We start from the raw sequence: 18,591 nt of genomic DNA, 5'->3' as shown, positions 1-18,591 counted from the left end.
AGGATATACACTCCAATTCCTCTCTCGACATTGCTGTGAAGGCTAATTATTCTCATTGTCATCCTCATTGGCCGCATGTGGCTATTTGACACACAGTCAACACTATTCCTTCTAACACGTTTCTCCTTTGGCTTCCAGGCACCTCACCTTTCTGTTTTTCTTCCACCTTTACATCCTTTACAGTTATATTCTTTTTTCTTTTTTTCTTTTGTCCCCTCCTTGGTTGACTCCAGAGCCCTGCCCTTGCCTTCTGCTTTCCTTGTAAGTATTCAGCCTACTCATCCACTTCGATGGCTTCAAACTTGTATTAATTTTCTATTGCCACATAGTAGATTAACACACACATAGTTTGAACTAAGACAAGGTTATTATCTCATAGTTTCTGTGGGTGAAGAGTCCAGGGAAAGCTGGATCATCTGCTCAGGTCTGAAGAGGCTGCAATCAAGGTGTCTGCTGGACTGCAGCTCTCTCTCGCTAGGGGCTCAGAGTCCTCCAAACCCGTTCAGGTTGTTGGTGGAATACAGTTCCTTGTGGCTGAAGAGCTCACGCAGGCTGTGTTGTCAAGGCCGGCAGCAGCATGTCTCTCTGAACTTAACTTTTTTTTTTTTTTATTTTATTTTATTTTATTTATTATTTTATTGTTTTCTTTAAAGTTTTTATTTAATTCCAGTTAGCTGACATACAGTGTTAGTTTCAGGTGTACAGTATTAGTTTTAGGCATACAGTGTAGTGATTCAACACTTCCATACAACACCCTGTGCTCATCACAACGAGTGCCGTCCTTAATCCCCATTACCTATTTAACCCATCCCCCCTGCCACTTCCCTTCTGGTAATCGTCAGTTTGTTCTCTATAGTTAAGAGTCTGTATCTTGGATTACCTCCCTCTCTCTTTTATTTTTTCCCTTTGATCATTTGTTTTGTTTCTAAAATTCCACATATGAGTGAAATCATATGGTATTTGTCTTTCTCTGACTGACTTATTTAGCCTAGCGTAATACTCTCTAACTCCATCCACATCATTGCAAATGGCAAGATTCCATTCTTTTTTATGGCTGAGTAATATTCCATTAAATATATATATCACATCTTCTTTATCCATTCATCAGTGGATGGACACTTGGACTGTTTCCATATTTTAGCTATTATAGATAATGCCAGGGTACATGTATCTTTTTTGAATTAGTGTCTTTATATTCTTTGAATAAATACCAAGTAGTGCAGTAGCTGGATGGAAACCTCCATAGGTTTTCCAGAGCAGCTGCACCAGTTTGCATTCCCACCATCAGTGCAAGAGGGCTCTCCTTTCTACACATCCTCACCAACATCTGTTGTTTCCTGCGTTGACATTCTGACAGGTGTGAGGTGATGTCTCACTGTAGTTTTGATTGCATTTTCCTGATGATGTTGAGCATCTTTTCATGTGTTTGTTGGCCATCTGTATATTGTCTTTGGAAAAATGTCTATTCATCTCTTCTGCCCATTTTAATTGGATATTTTGATTTTTGAGCGTTGAGTTATATAAGTTCTTTATATATTTTGGATACTAACCCTTTATCTGATATGTCATTTGCAAATATCTTCTCCCATTCCCTATGTTGCTTTTTAGTTTTGTTTATTGTTTCCTTCACTGTGCAGAAACTTTTTATTTTGATGAAGTCCCAATGGTTTATTTTTGCTTTTGTTTCCCTTGCTTCAGGAGACTTATCTAGAAAGAAGTTGCTATGGTCAATGTCACAGAGGTTGCTGCCTGTGTTCTCTTCTAGGATTTTTATGGTTTCAGGTTTTACATTTAGGTTTTTAATCCATTTTGAATTTATTTTTGTGTATGGTGTAAGAAAATGGTCCAGTTTCATTCTTTTGCGTATTATTCTAGTTTCCCCAACACAGTTTGTTGACGAGACTGTCTTTTCCCCATTGCGTATTCTTTTCTGCATTGTCAAAGATTTATTGACTGTATAGTTTTGGGTTCATTTCTGAGTTTTCTATTCTATTTCATTGATATATGTATGTGTCTATTTTGGTGCCAGTAGTATACTCTTTTAATCACTACAGCTTTGTAATTTAAGTTGAAGTCCAGTATTGTGATGCCTCCAGGTTTGCTTTTCTTTTTCAAGGTGTTTTGGCTCTTTGGGGTCTTTTGTAGTTTCCTACAAATTTTAGGATTATTTGTTGTAGTTCTGTGAAAAATGCTGTTAGTATTTACAATTTTTTTAGTGTTTATTTATTTTTTGAGAGAGAGACAGAGAGACAGAGCATGAGCAGGGTAGAGAAAGAGGGAGACACAAACTCTAGGCTCTGAGTTGTCAGTGCAGAGGCCGACACGGGACTCGAACACATGAACTGTGACATCATGACCTGAGCCGGAGTTGGATGCTCAACTGACTGAGCCATCAGGAGCCCCAAATGCTATTGTACAAAAGATAAGTACATATCTTTTGCCTCTTTGGTTAGGTTTATTCCTAGGTATCTTATTGTTTTTTTTTTGTTGTTGTTGTTGTTTGTTTTTTTGCTGCAGTTGTAAATGGGATTGATTCCTTAATATCTCTTTGTGCTGCTTCATTACTGGTGTGTAGAAATACAACAGATTTCTTTCTGCATGTTGGTTTTGTATCCTACAACATTACTGAATTCATGTATCAGTTCTAGCAATTTTTTTGGTGAGCTTCACCGTAGTTTAAAGGTTTCTCTGATTACACCAGGCCTCTCAACACAATTTTCTTCTTTATTAACTCCTAGTCAGTTGATTATTAATGTAACCATGGAAGTGACATCCCATCAGAAGGGGGAGGGACTATATGGAGTGCCTCAGCCAGGAGATGGGGGTCTATCATAGGCCTTTCTGTGGATGGCCACCAAACACCTATGGACTTCTTTGACCATCATCCATGCTCCAGCAGCTGGATATGTAACCAGCCACGGGTATCACCCCTTGGATATCCCAACTACACTTTTATTTACTTATTATTTTTAAAAAATATTTTATTTATTTCTGAGAGAGAGACAGCGTGAGCAGGGGAGGGTCTGAGAGAGAGGGAGACACAGAATCCAAAACAGGCTCCAGGCTCTGAGCTGGCAGTCAGCACAGAGCCCGACGCGGGGCTCGAACCCACGAACTGCGAGATCATGACCTGAGCCGAAGTCGGACGCTCAACTGACTGAGCCCCCCAGGCGCCCCCCAACCACACTTTTAAATCAACATATTCCCCACCCCCAATCCTCCCAATTAACAAAAACCCCAGCCTCTTTCTAACTATGAAAGCCATTTCTATAAGTAAATTCATATTCCTTTTAGGGTCCAGGCTAAGAACATTGGAGCCTCTTTGTACCTTCTTTTCTGTTCCCTGTAGTCTGTTCCCAGATCTTACAATTCCTTTCTTCAGATGTCTCTCAGATTTGCCATTTCTTCTCTTGTCACAGTATCCACACTTCAGACCTATGCAAGCGTCTGTCTACTTGCAAGGAGGGTAAATGGTCTGAAGAAAACCTACTGTGCTGTATTCTGTACCTGCAAACACTTGTGTTTCCCCTCCCTCTTTTAAATGAAGAACACATTATTAAACAGCGTTGAATAGTGATAAAATTGTTGTCAGGGTCACCAGGATATAAAGGCAATGGTAATCAGGACTAGAGGAAAATCATGGCAAAGAGAGAATTGGTGAAGTTACCCTGGACTAGCATGACTACACAAAGTGCCTGAAGTTTTCTTAAAATGAACCACAACTTTCTGAAGGGCCTGGTTGGCTTAGTCAGTTGAGCATCCAGCTCTAGGTTTCAGCTCAGGTTAAGTCCCGCATCGAGCTCTGTGGAGCCTTCTTGGAATCTCCCCACTCCCCGCTTGTGCTGGCTCTCTCTCTCTCTCTCAAAATAAATACATAAACATAAAAAGAAAAATAAACCACAGCTTTCTGTGGAAGAAACAGAGTTTCCATTGGGCTTAATGGAAAAATGAAGGAGATCTCTAAGGGTCCATGGGAGTCAGCCTTTATTCAAGTTCTTATTCTCTGAATTCCCTCCTGGGACCTGTTGGTTAAGACTCACTCCACCCTCACTCCTGGGTTAATAATTCTGACTTAAGGGAAGAGTTGTTCTTTCCTCTCTCTACTCATACATAAGTTGTTAGCATCATCATATGGTCACCTTTAGCCCAATGAAGTCTTGACTCCCGAAGATTCCTTTTTGCTCCCTGAACTACCTTTGTTGCTTTTCTTACCCCAAAGGTGAAGCCCGGGGCCCTGACGTTGCTCTCTAACTCAGCCTCTCTGTTTACCCATTTAGCAAACAGTGAAAGAATGCACAGACTTGTTCCATACGACTCCAGTGAGCAGAGCCAGCGTTTAGAGGGAGAAAGAGGCAAATCTCAGCCAGTCCTTGGTATGCCATGAAGACACACTCTAGTGTTCTCCTTTCCTGTAGGTGTTGCATCCAGATTTCCTCTTTTTCAGTTCAAGCAGTTTTTCTTCATTAAGATTCTCTTTCCAAATTAGAGGCAAACTGTGTCATTTGTTCATTTTCACGAGTTTAATAATTACCGAAGTCCTATAGTAAGCTCTCTGGTAGTGTCCCTGCTGCTGGGGAGAGCAGTGATCAGAAAAGTCCCTTCCCTCCTGAAGCTTTTGTTCTAAGGGACAGGGAGACAGAAGAGGAAATGACTCCAGTGACCCAAGACTTAGGGAAGACTTCGCTGAAAGACGACATTTCACTTTTATTTTTTATTAAAAATTTTTTAATGTTTTATTTATTTTTGAGAGAGAGAGAGACAGACAGACAGATAGAGACAGAGAATGAGAAGCAGAGGGGCAGAGAGAGAGGGAGACAGAATCCGAAGCAGGCTCCAGGCTCTGAGCTGTCAGCAGAGAGCCCTGTGTGGGGCTTGAACTCCTGAAGTCGGAGATCAGGACCTGAGCCCTAGTCGGACGCTTAACTGACCGAGCCACCCTCACAACCTTTTGCTTCCTCTTTTATTCTCGTCCATGTTGCTTAAGACTCCACACCTTCAAGTATCTGTTTTGCTTGCATAATTAGATGCACTTCAAGTGTTCCTTTATCTTCAAAAAATAAATAAATAAAACCTTTGTCTTCCTGCTCAACTCAGTTGAGCTACTGTCCACTCTTTCCTCCCTCTCTCTTCTTCTTTACATAAGCCACACAAGTACTCTTGTGACTCCTTTATTCTTTTCATTCTGTCCTTGTCCCCCTTTAATCTAGCTTTTGTTCTTACTGCTTTATTGATATTGTATCTTAATGATCACTTATGATCTTCTATTTATCAAATCTAATGCCTTGTCAGTTTTTAACATTCATTCATTCCTTCCTTCAAGAAGACCCAGTAGTTTTTCATCTCTGCCCTGACTTTGCCTACAGTATTTCTTTTATGTGCAAGTCCTTTTCCTTGTTTTTGCATGACTAAATTCCTTTTAACAAAGGGTCAGCTCAAATTTTAAAATTTTTATAATTTATTTATTATTATTATTTTTTACCATTTATTCATTATTGAGAGTGAGAGAGACAGAGCATGAGTTGGGGAGGGGCAGAGAGAGTGGGAGACACAGAATCAAAAGCAGGCTCCAGGCTCTGAGCCGTCAGCAGAGCCTGACCCAGGGCTCGAACCCACAGACCGTGAGATCATGACCTGAGCTGAAGTTGGACGCTCAACTGACTGAGCTACCCAGGCGCCCCTATTTATTAATTTTTTTAAATGTTTATTTATTTTTGAGAGAGAGACAGAGACAGAGTGCAAGTGTAGAAGGGGCAGACAGAGAAGTAGACACAGAATCTGAAGCAGGTTCCAGGCTCTGAGCTGTCAGCATGGAGCCTGATGTGGGTCTCACACCTATGAACTGTGAGATCATGACCTGAACTGAAGTGGGATGCCCAACCGACTAAGCCACCCAGGTGCCCCTTCTACTTGAAAGTTTTTTTTTAAAGTCTCTTGTGGGACTGATTATTTCTATTTTGAATTAAAGATTTTAACTCTCTTGAGAGGTAAAACTCTCTTTTATTGATTTCGGGTCTCTGACAGCACCTGCCAGAGTGCTCTGCATATAATAAGGGCTTATTAAATATCTACTAAATGCATGAAGAAAGCAATAAACAAAAGTAACTTTCATTTCTTATAACTTCTTTTTAAAACTAGGGTTGCAGAACAATGTATGTATTCTAAAAACAGAACTTAAAAATATATTTGAGTATAGTTGACACACAATGTTACATTAGTTTCAGGTGCAAGGCCCAGGAATGCAACAACTCTGTACTTCTCCCTGCTCAACACAAGTGTAGCTACCATCTGTCACTATACAGTGCTGTTAAAATATCCCTGACTATATTCTCTATGTTATGTGTTCTGTTGCTGAGACTTATTCATTCCATAAGTGGAAGCCTGTATCTCCCACTGCCCTTCATCCATTTTTTTCATTCTCTCACCCCCATTCCCTCTGGCAACCATTGGTTTGTTCTCTGTATTTATAGTCTGATTCTGCTTTTTGTTTGTTTATTCATTTGTTTTTAAAAAAACAAATATTTTAAAGAATGAAGTTATTTAAAATGTAAAACTATATTTGAGGAAAACATTTGAAACTGAAGACATCACAGAAATAAATAAGTACATCATGTCACTAAATGTTACCTTTATATATTTCCACTTACTCATCACATTTTTTTCTTTTAGTTATTCATAACCACTTTTTCAGTGAAATGATTGACTGGGTCAGTGGTTAATGGTAAGAAATATGTTTGATGTATTATACTAAACATGCTTTTGAAATTCTGTCTCTCTGTGTTGTCTGGTCTTACCTTCTGGCATTTGATATCCAGTTTCCTCATGTCTGATTTTGATTCAGATGGATTGGCAAAATTATTCTGAGTACAATGCAAATATGTTTTCCTTTTGAGTTCAGTATATAAAATAAACATCAATATGATTTGACTGCCATTAGTGATAGTTCAGAGGAATGTGAGATGTGTGTGTTCCTTTCATTAAGTTAAAAAACTGCTATGAAGAGAAGGATTTGATAATATGTTCTTCCTTTGCTAAACAAATAAAGGTAGAGATTTTAAAATTACATAACAGCTCTACTGATTTTTTCAATGTTTACAGGTAAAATGTTTATAGGTTGAAGTTTATTTCTAATTACATTGGAATAGAAGTAAAGACATAGTTGCAGCAAAGCAGAAATCTTTGAGTGAGTACATATTAAGTATTATGTAATAATTAAGGTCAGATTTACCTGTAGAAGTTTACCTAGTAGAAAATGATATTTAATGACTCTCTTTTGTTTACCAAGTAGGACAGTCCAATAAATCTTTTCCAGCATTGTGGCCATTCAGAAATATCAAGGAGTCCGATTCTGTAGGATTTTTGGTATAGAATGCCAGAATCCAGACAAGCTGAGTTCAGGTCCTAGCTTGTCCATTTACTAGGTATATAACCGTGGGCAGATTACAAAACTGCTTTGTGCTTCAGTTTTCTCATTTGTAAAATGGGTACCTTATAGGGCCTCTCTCACACAGGTGTCATGTGAATGAAATAAGATTAATTCACATAAAGTGCTTAGAAAAGTACACAAGAAGTGCTTAATAGACATTAGCTTTTATAGTTAGTGAATACTAGAAGCTTAAAATGATAAATGCAGTATGAATAAGTATAATTCCAATTCTTTTTTCAATATGGGATAGCCATTCCAGTCCTGAATGATTTTCCTTCTTAGCCCTATGGATTGGAGAGTAGAGTGAGCTGTGAGTGAGTCATAGATTTGCCATTATCCAACTCACTGTGTGATCCAAACGAGACACTTAATCTCCCTAGGCTTAGTTTTCCCATCTGTAAAATAGAAGTTGTAATACCAACCTCATGTAAGATAGTTTGGTTTCATTCATTTCTCCTTGATACTCCATATAACAGCCAGCATATCTAATTATTATAAATCAATGGCTTCCCATGACATTTGGAATGATATTCTAGATCCTTACGCAGGCCTTCAATGCCCACATGATCTGGTGCTTGCTTACCTCTTTAACCCCATCTTTTTTTTTTTTTTTAAGTTTATTTATTTTGAGAGAGAGAGAGAGAGAGAGAGAGAGATCAGAAGAGAGAGAGTGCATGAGCAGGGGAGGGGCAGAGAAAGAGAGAGAGAATCCCAAACAGGCTCCACACTGTCAGCACAGAGCCTGACATGGGGCTTGAACTCACAAACCATGAGATCATGACCTGAGCTGAAATCAAGAGTTCAACACTTAACCAACTGAGCCACCCAGGCACCCTTGTCCTTAACCCCATCTTCTACTACTACCTCTCTTACCTTCCGGCTACAGTGACCTTCTTTCTGTTCTTAAATATGGTAAATTTTTACTGCAATAAATTATTTTAATTGGCTGATGTGGTTGCCTAGAAAGAGTCCCCGAGATTTTCACGGGGTGTCTACAGGTCTCCAGTTAAGTGTTAACATCTTCAAAGAGGCTTTTCTAACCTGCTGGTCTAGAAAAGCCCTCTTTCTTATCATTTCTTGATATCCTCCTTTGTTATGCCTGAATGTACCTGACCCTGGAATGTAAGCATCATGACAGTGCAGCGGTGTCTGTCTTGTTCACTGCTCGGTGCCCTGGGCCTTGAACAGCTCCTGGCACATAGTAGGTGTGATGTTAAGATTTTTGAATAAGTGAATGAAGGAGGTGCTGGTCGACACTTAAATAAATATTGTGTATAATATATTAATGTAATATATAAAATAAACATTCCCTTCACTTACCTTTTGATCCCCCTTCTTTTTACGCTTTCCCATACAACTGGAACAGGACATGTAGAGATTATCTTGGAGCATCTTGTAGTGCCACAAAAAAGGAAGTGCTTAAAAACAAAAATCTCCCAATGATGGGGTATGTGTCAAAGGAGCTAACTGAAAGAGCTCCAAGGGGCCAAAAAGGAATGATTTGAGCAACAAAATAAAGTAGTATTGGATTATAACCCAAAGTATAAAATAAATACCCTTGACTCTGTGCTGATATAAATAAATGACTGAATAAATGAATAGGAGAGAAAGGGACAAATTTCCTGTGCAGAATTCAAAATAATTTATGTGGACAGTTCATCCTCAAGAAGGAGGAGCATAACTCCCCACCTCCAAAGATTTCAATGTGAAAAGGGGGAGAAGAAAAAAGAAGGATTTTGCAGTGGAGATACTTGATGGCCACTGCCTCAGGCAGGTGATCGAGGTCAACACCAACAGTGTTAAGTCACATCGATAGTTTGTACCTTTGGTAAGATGTGATGAAAATGGCACTGTACTTTTGTGAGCTTTCAAAATCCAAATCCCCGGAGACCAACCCATAAGTTTCTAATTATGAGAAAAACATTAAAAAAATCCCCATTGAGAAACATTCTCCAAAATACCTGATCTGTACTCAAAACTGTCCAAGTCCTCAGAAAGAAGGAATTTATGATCAATTGTTACAATGAAGAGGAGCCTAAGGAAGCAACGAAATAGAATGTGATAGGTGCCCTGAATGGGATCTTGGATCTGAAAAGAACATTAAAAATGACGGAAATCTGAGGCTCCTGGGTGGCTTAGTTGGTTAAGTGTCTGTCTTGGGCTTAGGTCAGGATCTCGCAGTCTTTGGATTTGAGCCCTGTGTAAGGCTCTGTGCTGACAGCTCAGAGCCCGGAGCCTACTTCAGAAGGACAGAATAAGCTCTGTCTCTCTCTCTCCCTCAAAAGTAAGCAAACATTAAAAAAACTTCTTTAAAAATGAAGGAAATCAGAACAAATGGACTTTAATAACAATGTATCAGTATTGGCTCTTTCATTATAAAATATGTATCACACTGGGGTAAAAGGTTAACTAATAGGGGACTTGGAATGAATAGTCATGGGAATAAAAGGCACAGCATAGGGAATAGAGTGAGTGAATGGTTCTTGGATAGCGTTGAATGAAGGCAGATGGGAGCTACATTTGCACCGAGCACAGCATAACATCTAGAGATGTTGAATCTCTATGTGGTACACCTGAAACCAATGTAATATTGTGTCAGCTAAAAAAATAAATAAATAATAAAATCAGCAGAGAAAAAAATAAAAATAATAGGGGAACTGGGTGTGGAGTAATATAACTCATTACTATTTTGGTAGGTTTTCTATGAATCGAAAAATGTTCTAAAATTAAAAGGTAAAAAAATTGTAACATTTCCTCACATGGTACTGTCTTCTGCTGCTGCATCAGTTTAAATGTCTACTTTTGTCTCCTGTTATGTTTGGATATCTTGGTTTATTTCACCTACTCCCTATTTTGGGAGTAAATTGGTGCTGGTGGTTTGACTTATGTCATTGGCCATACCTCTGATTAGAGGCTGTTTTTGACATGGAGATTTATCTTCTTTTGTTATGTTATTCCTGATTTCTTCTCTAATTATCTCCCTCTATATTTTCCCTTAGGGAATGACTTTAAATACTTTCTATATGCTGATGACTCCAGCCCCAATAATTGTCTTGCACGAGTCTCCAATTCAACATATGCAAAGGAGGATTCTTGTTTTCTTTCCCCTTCACCTTCCTCTCTCAGATTTCCTTATTTCTGTTAGTGCCTTCATAGCTTTCCCAGATATTCAGCCAGAAACCTGGGAGTTATGTGTAGCTCCTCCCTCTCTGTCACCATTTTATCTGCCTTCCCCTTGCCATACAGTCTTTTACGTGTTCTGTCCATTCTGTCCCTAACGTAGATCTTAAATCCATTCATTTTTCCATTTCTACTGCCAGCAACTTAGTCTGAGTGATCATCGGCTTATGCCTGGACCTTCACAGTAGAACTGGTCCCTTTACTCTCTTGTCTCTGTTTAGTCGATTCTTTGGGTTTAGTTCCGAATGCTGTGAGAAGCTCTATGAGTTTTAAGTAGAAAGATGATATGATATAATTCTTTTTTTTTTTTTTTTTTTTACACAAATAGTTTATTGTCAAATTAGTTTCTACATAACACTCAGTGCTCATCCCCAAAGTGCCCTCCGATATGATATAATTCTTGATTTAAAAACGATCATTCTGAGGGCCACCTGGCTAGCTTAGTCAGTGGAGCATGAGACTCTTGATCTCAGGGTTGTGAGTTTGAACCTCACGTTGGGTGTAGAGATTACTTAAAAATTAAAAAGAAAAAATAAAAGGATCATTCTGAAAGATGTGTGGAGAATGACTCCTGACCCATGACCAGCAGGGGCTGACATGATTTGTCAACCTCTCCAATTTTATTTACTGTCTCTTTCTTGCCATGCTTCAGTTACACTGGTCTACGTTCATATTTTTTCCTCCTGTATGCCACTCTCTTTCTTGCCTTAGGGCTTTCCTACATGGCATTCTCTTTGTTTTTAAAGTTTTTCCCATGGAAGTTCCTATAACTGTTTATTTGTCTTCTCCACTATTCTTAAGACCAAAGAGAGCAGGACTATATCTTCCCATTTACTTTTGTATATCCAGTACCTGACATAATACCTTACACAAAGCAGCACTCAGTATTTGTTGAGTAAATAAACTAATAATTACTGTTTGCATTCACACATTAAAAAAATTACTGTGTGGGGGCGCCTGGGTGGCTCCGTCAGTTAAGCACCCAACTTCAGCTCAGGTCAGGATCTTGGGATTTTATGAGTTAGAGCCCCACACCGGGCTCAATGCTGTCAGCACAGAGCCCACTTCAGATCCTCTGTCCCTCTCTCACTTTGCGCCACTCCTGTTCACACTTCCTCTCTGTCTCTCTCAAAAATAAACATTAAAAAAATTAGTGTGGAAGCTCTATGTTGGGTTCTGGTTCTGTGAGACCATATGAAGGGTTTGTAGCACAGTTACTACTGTGAAATAGTTCCCAACTTAAAAGGAGGGATAGGATAAGCTATGAATAATATGGTAGAATGGAGGAGGACACTGTAGTTAGACTAGTTTAAAGTTCTGTCATTAGAGTGCTGTGTAACTTCAGATAAGTTAATTCCTTCTCTGTTTCTTTATTTATCCATCTCTAACATCAAGAGATTAGGCTAGATTTCCCTGAGGTTTTGGTTCTCAAATCTGGTTACATTGGTTAAATTATGTTTTTCCCAGGCTCCATCCCTGGAAGAGTCTGATTCAGTAGGTCTGGGGTGGGGTCCAGGAATTCTGCAGGTGACTCTGATGTACAGGTGGGTTTAGGAACCACTGATCTAGGTCTTCTTAGCTTTGCCATCTTATAAGTGTAGTTGTATAAGGTGGACTGTGAAAGTGCAGCTGGTGTTAGGCAGATTAAGGAGTTGTGTTTGTTCAGAGGCAGGGGCTATATTTGTCTGCTTGGGTTATGAGGGGGGCTTAGTGGAAATGGTAATGTTGAAAGGGACTTTGAAGAATGGATGGAGAGATGGGCGGGTGGAGGAGTGAAACACGATGGGTGTTTTGCCTCGCTTAGTTGGAGACCAGAATATGTGCAAGGGAGCAGGAGGGAAGAATCGACCGGTTGTGATGCAATGAGCCCAATTCTAGTGTTGTTTTCCCCACTTTTCCCGCCATACTTGGTTGTCCTTTTGGAGATGAAAGATTCTATTATTGCAGCTTGATCCTCATTTGGTAGAAGTGAAACGTGGTGACAGACCCTATGGGGCTGCTTTGGGAAATAATTGGGTGTATTCTTCCTTATGTCTTTTGGGGCTGTGCCCTTTGAGAGCCACTCTGACCATGCCATTGGTTTTCTGGTTAGACACACAATACCAGGACCCACTATGTTATCTAAAATAATAGTTTTGCTGTCAGAATGATTATTATTAAACCAAAGTTGGCTTTTTTGTTCAGATGAAACCATATAAAGGCGACATTCTGAGTAAATTATATAGCGTCCACATGATGAAATAATGGGCCTAAGTTTAGGGGATGTAAGTAATGATCTAATGCAATATTTAGAATGGATATACAGTATGTAGTTATTAACCTAAAAGTCACATCCTGCATTCTTTTGATTTGTGGAAAATTTGTCATTAATTGCCAGGAAGCCTCTGATTTTTCATACATAATCACGTTATAGCTGTTGACTTTCTCCCCCTTCTCCTGCCTTAAAATACTTCATTGTAAATAGATTACTCTTAGCTTTGCAATGCCCCTTTTAAACATTGGGTTGCTAAGTTTAGCCCTGTTGCTCTCTCTCTCTCTCTCTCTCTTTAATAGAATTCTTTTCCCCCCCAAATTAGCCTCTGAATAGTTACTGACAAATCACACTTTGTTTTTGGGTAGCAATGGCTTAAAATCTTATCTAAACTTTCTGTCCAGTAGGAAGCTGCTAGTCCTCAAATGCTCTTTTGTTTTCATGAGTTACCATGTGTGGAGGAAATTGATAAGGCATCCCATTTAGAAACAGTTGGTGAGAGGAGTTTTGACTCTTCATTCAAACTTATTTTAAATAAGGCTACTTTTATTAAATAGTTATCAAACATATAGCTTAGCAAGGTAGGGTCAGAAACACGGAAGTCAAAATTGAGATGAAAGAAAGAGGTGGTGGGCAAGAAATGAGGTAGTTGGGGGTGATCTCCAGCCTAGAATCCATCCCATCCATCCTTTTGGCAACTGTCTCAGATCAATCTAGAATTTGCAGGTTTACTTGTGATCATCCAGTCAGTTCACTGCCTCTTGTAGCTATTGCTGATGTTGGTCTACTGACTCTCAGTTGACTTTGAAATTAAAAGAGTGGAAATACCAAGCCTCTTATGATTCTTTGCTTGCAAAGAATTACCTTTATAATGTGACTCCTTGCCTCCAGTAACACCAGAGCAACTTGGGGAGTGACTGTTACCAGAGTTTATTTGAGAGGAGCAACCTCCTCCCCCCATCTCTCATATATAGTTAGACCAAAGTAAAACCTTTCTTACAGAAAAACCTCAAACTTGAGAGAATTCTCCCAATTTCAGGAAAAGCTTTAATGGGAAAGTAATTACAATTGCATCCCTGGTATCATTTTTATTTGCCAGACTGTTAAGAAGAATAAAAGTCAGAATTATTGACCTAGGAAGCAAATTTAAAACCATTTACTATTTTGCAAATTGGATTCTGTGTTATGTGCCCAGGGTGACATTACAGACCTGCTTCCGCTTCAGCCAGAACTCTTGGGGGTATTACTTCCTTGCATATTAGGATTTTGTCCATTATTTGGTTTGGTACAGGAGTTCTCCTTTTTTTTTTTTTTTTTTTTTAAAAGATCAAAAGCCACCCATTTTGGCCAAATGCCCAAGATTTTATTGAGAATGTGTCTGAAGGTCAAAGTAGTTAAATTACCCACAGTCGTACAACCTCTTAGAGTTGACAAAGATGCAAAACCATGAAACTTGACTTCCCATCCTGTGCATTTTTTGACTACAAAATGTTGATTTGATTTTCCATTTTGAAAGACACAGAAGTGATCTGTGAAATTGTGATTAGCACGAGGCAGCCCCAGGCAGCCCTGGAATGCTCCGTGGTTCAAATGCCCGAGACCAGATGGAGGTCCAGAAGTGGATGACTCCAAGTTTATTAGTTTTGCCACCTGGGCAGTACAGCCGCACCAGCTGCCATAAGGCAGTTCCAATTTCAACAGAGCAGTAAATGAACATAAAAGTGAGTGTAAATCCCAAGAATAAAGTAAAGGAGAATGTCTGCTGCTGTAAGGAGATTCATCCAGGCTGAGCCCTGTCGATAGGCCTTGTGGGAGGCAAGCCACCATGCCAGGCAGAGGGCAATAACAGGTCGTGACATAAAGCCTGAAAAACCACCCCTCACTTGTTCCGGGAGCCAGACTTAGTTTGGGATATGTTCGACTTACTGGCTTGGGAGATTCCCAGCCGCACTTGATGATCTAGAATAGGGAAGATCAACCCATGGCTTATATGGTATATCCTGAATCTATTATGAGGATAGAAGCTTTGTTTTCCTGGAAACGTCAGAAAATTTTTATTAGGTTGCCTTCCCATAGTTCACGGTGGGGGCATGCATATTCATGGGCACATAGGCTCCTTGTGGCAGTTACCGGGAATCAAGTCATTATCCTCATGTTATGCTCGTATGCAACCGAATTTTTGTAGGTTTTCAAAATATGTGTATGAAATATCGCAAGAGTCAGAAGCTGACCCTAAGGTTTTAGATGATCCCTTTAGGAGATCTAAGGCTTCTGAAATCTGAAATAGGTATAATGATGAGGGCATGGGTTTAGGACTAATTTCAGAGAGGTGCAGCAGGTTTTGTTTAAATGAGGACGATTCACTGGAAAATTTTAAAAAGTCAAGTAATTTTGATCCTCTGTGTCAGTAAGAATGCTTTGGGCAGCTGAACTGATTGAAACAAAGTAGAAGTTTATTATTGTTATTTTTTTCATGAAATGAGAACTTTAGAGGAACATGGCTCATGGCTGGCTCATCAGCTGCTCAGGGATGACACAAGCCTTCTTTTTGTCGTCTTGACAGAAAGGAAAAGGACACGGGTGAAGAGGAGAAAGGAATGTACTAGATGCTGATGTATTTTGACGTGGTTTTGATGCTAAAGGCTGGACCAGGGCCTCATTTCCTGCTTCAACCCCTGTCCTCAGTTGATCTTTAAATTTTATTTTTTAAGTTTATTTATTTATTTTGAGAGAGATAGAGACAGCATGAGTAGGGGAGGGGCAGAGAGAGAGAGAATCCCAAGCAGGCTTTGTGTTGTCAGTGCAGAGTCCGATGTGGGGCTCGAACACACGAAACTGTGGTGAGGTGAAACCAAGAGTCGAATGCATAAACCGACTGGGCCACCCAGGCACCCCTGTCATCAGGTGATCATTCTGGGAGCCAAATGTTATCCGTATTTAGTCTCAGGCAATAATGTAATGCCGTTCTGCCTTTCTTTGTATGATGAAGGCATGGAGGCCTCTGTATTTTCTTTATTTTTTTTTAATTTTTAAAAGTTTTATTTATTTATTTATTTATTTATTTATTTATTTATTTATTTTTTAATGTTTATTTATCCTTGAGAGAGTGAGACAGAGAATGAGCAGGGAAGGAGCAGAGCGAGAGAGGGACACAGAATCTGAAACAGGCTTCAGGCTCTGAGCTGTCAGCACAGAGCCCAACGCAGGGCTCGAACCCACGAACCGTGAGATCATGACCTGAGCCGAAGTCGGACGCTTAACCGACTGAGCCACGCAGGCGCCCCTCTTGTGTATTTTCTAACCTATTTGAGTTTGTGTCTCTCTTTTATTTTCTTCTGCAGTGACATGAACTCAAATGAGAACAACTTTTGTGGGAAAACAACCTTTTTTTTTTTCCTCATCCTGGTAGGTGGCGTGTTTGACCCAGGTAGCTGCTAATTATCTGATTGGCCAAAAGGAAGCAAAACGTTGGGGCACAGCTCATGGCAGTATTGTTCCTTACCAGGTAAGAATAATACATACAACATCGAGTTGGGCTACTGTAATCTGCAGTTTTGTATGATATGAATTTGGGCAATTATTTCCCTTGTTAAGGGAAAAAAACGCCTTCAGGATACTCTGTTATGTGTCTTTGTCTGACTAAACAAGGTTCTGTTGTTCACTTTAAATTCTGTGTTTTGCACATTTCTTCATCAGAAGATTAGTAACAGGACACTTAAATGGATCAAAGGAACTTGCTGAAAGTGAGTGACTTTTGGCCACACATGATGGTTTGTGGTTTTTTTACCCCAAAGAAACACTGATTGTAGCCATTTTATAAAGCATGGTTTGTTCACTATGTCAATTATAAACCAAATGTTACCTACCCCAGCTGACAATTATATTCTCACAGGTTTGGAGTAAAATGAAAATTCGCGTGTGATGGATCTTTATTTTCAGAGCAAAGCAGATGGTTCAGGAACTGCTGTTCTTTATTAAGTGCCTAAACTTGTCCTTAGAAATTCTTGATGTTGGCTAGTGTGAATGAATATGTGAAGGGATTGTGATCTTTTACAAATAAAACTAAGAACAGAAACTAACTCTTCTTCCAAACCCCTAACCTTTGCTTATCTTAGTAGTATCATTTCTCATCATATTTACTATATTTGTTATATCTTCTCTAATATGTTGGACATTTAAGAGTTAGAGGTGTCTTTTTCATTACTGTATCCTTTCTCACATCCAGCAGAAGTATGGACTAGGCTCCATATGAATATCTGTTGTATGAAGGAGTGAATTTTATTGTAACCATTTCAGTGCTAGTGGTCTTGACAGACCACATAGAAGTCAGCAGTTTCCATTTCCCATGAAATCAATCCATCAACAACCGCTACACATCCTTTTAGTTTTAAGAACGTTATTTCCTTCAGCAAAACTAGCTTCTTTTCCATTTCTTTTAATATCGATTTGAGCAATTCAGTGGCCCAATGTGGATCTAGAATTTTTCGCTATTTCTGTGTATGGTCTCTTTACACCTGAGACGTTACTATGTTTTCCCTGTAGAAGTGCCTTTTGTCGTAACTATAGTAGTGGAGACATTTTCTTTCTTTTTTTTTTTTTTAAGTTTTTATTTATTTTGAGAGAGACAGAGACAGTGTGAGCTGAAGAAGGGCAGAGAGAGAGGGAGAGAAAGAATCAACATGGGTCTTGAACTCATGAACCATGAGATCATGACCTGTGCAGAAAATAAGAGCATGATACTTAACCAACTGAGCCACCCAGGTGCCTCGAAGACATTTTCTTGAGTGCCTCCCCTTTTTTCTTCAGCAGTGCTTTTATGACCATCGTTAGTGACATTTGGGTTCCCTACTTCTTAGCCCTCTGTGGCTAACCTTCTAGCCAGACCTACCAAAAGTTGCAGTTTTGAACTTTTTAGAGATCATCAAATTCAGCCTTCTCACTTCTCAGATAAGAAACTTGGTACCTGGGTCGCCTGGGTGGCTCAGTGGGTTAAGCATCCGACTTTAGCTCAGGTCATGATCTCACCGCTCATGAGTTCAGGCCCCACATCAGGCTCTGTGCTGACATTTCAGAGCCTGGGGCCTGCTTTCAATTCTGTGTCTCCCTCTCTCTGATCCTCCCCTGCTCACGCTCTGTCTCTCTCTCTCTTTCAAAAATAAGTAAACATTGAAAAAATTTTAAAAAAAGGAAATTTGAAACCTGTATAGAATAGATGGATCCCAACTCTGATATGCCTCCCTGTTGACTAGTCTTTCAGGTGCTTGTACCTTTGGCAGATGAGTGCTGTGGTTTCAACTGCTTCTTCTCCTCCAACCCACACTCTCTTCTCGTGGCTGAAAGGTTGCCATCAACTAACTGATATTCATCACTGCCAGTGGAGATCCCTCTCAAAGGCATTTTAGCAGAGGGAAATGTTGGAACCCACCGGCGTTCATCCCTAATAATGGAAATCCTATTTTCAGTTTTTGGTGTGTGGACAAAGCATTTTGACTCAGAATGCTTTATAATATAATTCAAATCACATCACATAGGGAGGTGTTCACTGTGTTCTAGTGTAATGTTTATAGTTTTTTTTTTTTTTTGCTTTTTTAAATTTATTTATATTAAATAGTTTATTCTCAAGTTGGTTTCCATACAACACACAATGCTCATCCCCACAAGTGCCCTCCTCCATGCCCATCTCCCCCCTCTCCCCCACCCCATCAGTCCTCAGTTTGTTCTCAGCACTCAAGAGTCT

The 18,591-nt window shown here is 39.5% G+C and overlaps 1 protein-coding gene across 1 annotated transcript in view; it reads left to right on the top strand.

Annotated features, from left to right (window-relative positions):
- The window catches only part of SUGCT (succinyl-CoA:glutarate-CoA transferase), a 737,889-nt gene that overhangs the window by 154,980 nt on the left and 564,318 nt on the right, over positions 1-18,591 (top strand). The window contains exon 9 of the mRNA XM_039237988.1: positions 16,264-16,359. Within this exon, the coding sequence (XP_039093919.1) occupies positions 16,264-16,359 (96 nt within the window). The remainder of the gene's footprint in view (positions 1-16,263; positions 16,360-18,591) is intronic.

Source organism: Hyaena hyaena, unplaced genomic scaffold (assembly GCF_003009895.1).
Source record: "Hyaena hyaena isolate Hyena2069 unplaced genomic scaffold, ASM300989v1 scaffold_133, whole genome shotgun sequence".
In the NCBI taxonomy this organism is placed as follows: Eukaryota; Metazoa; Chordata; class Mammalia; order Carnivora; family Hyaenidae; genus Hyaena; species Hyaena hyaena.
Note: the sequence above shows the minus strand (reverse complement) of the source record. Positions and strands in the feature narration are given on the sequence as shown.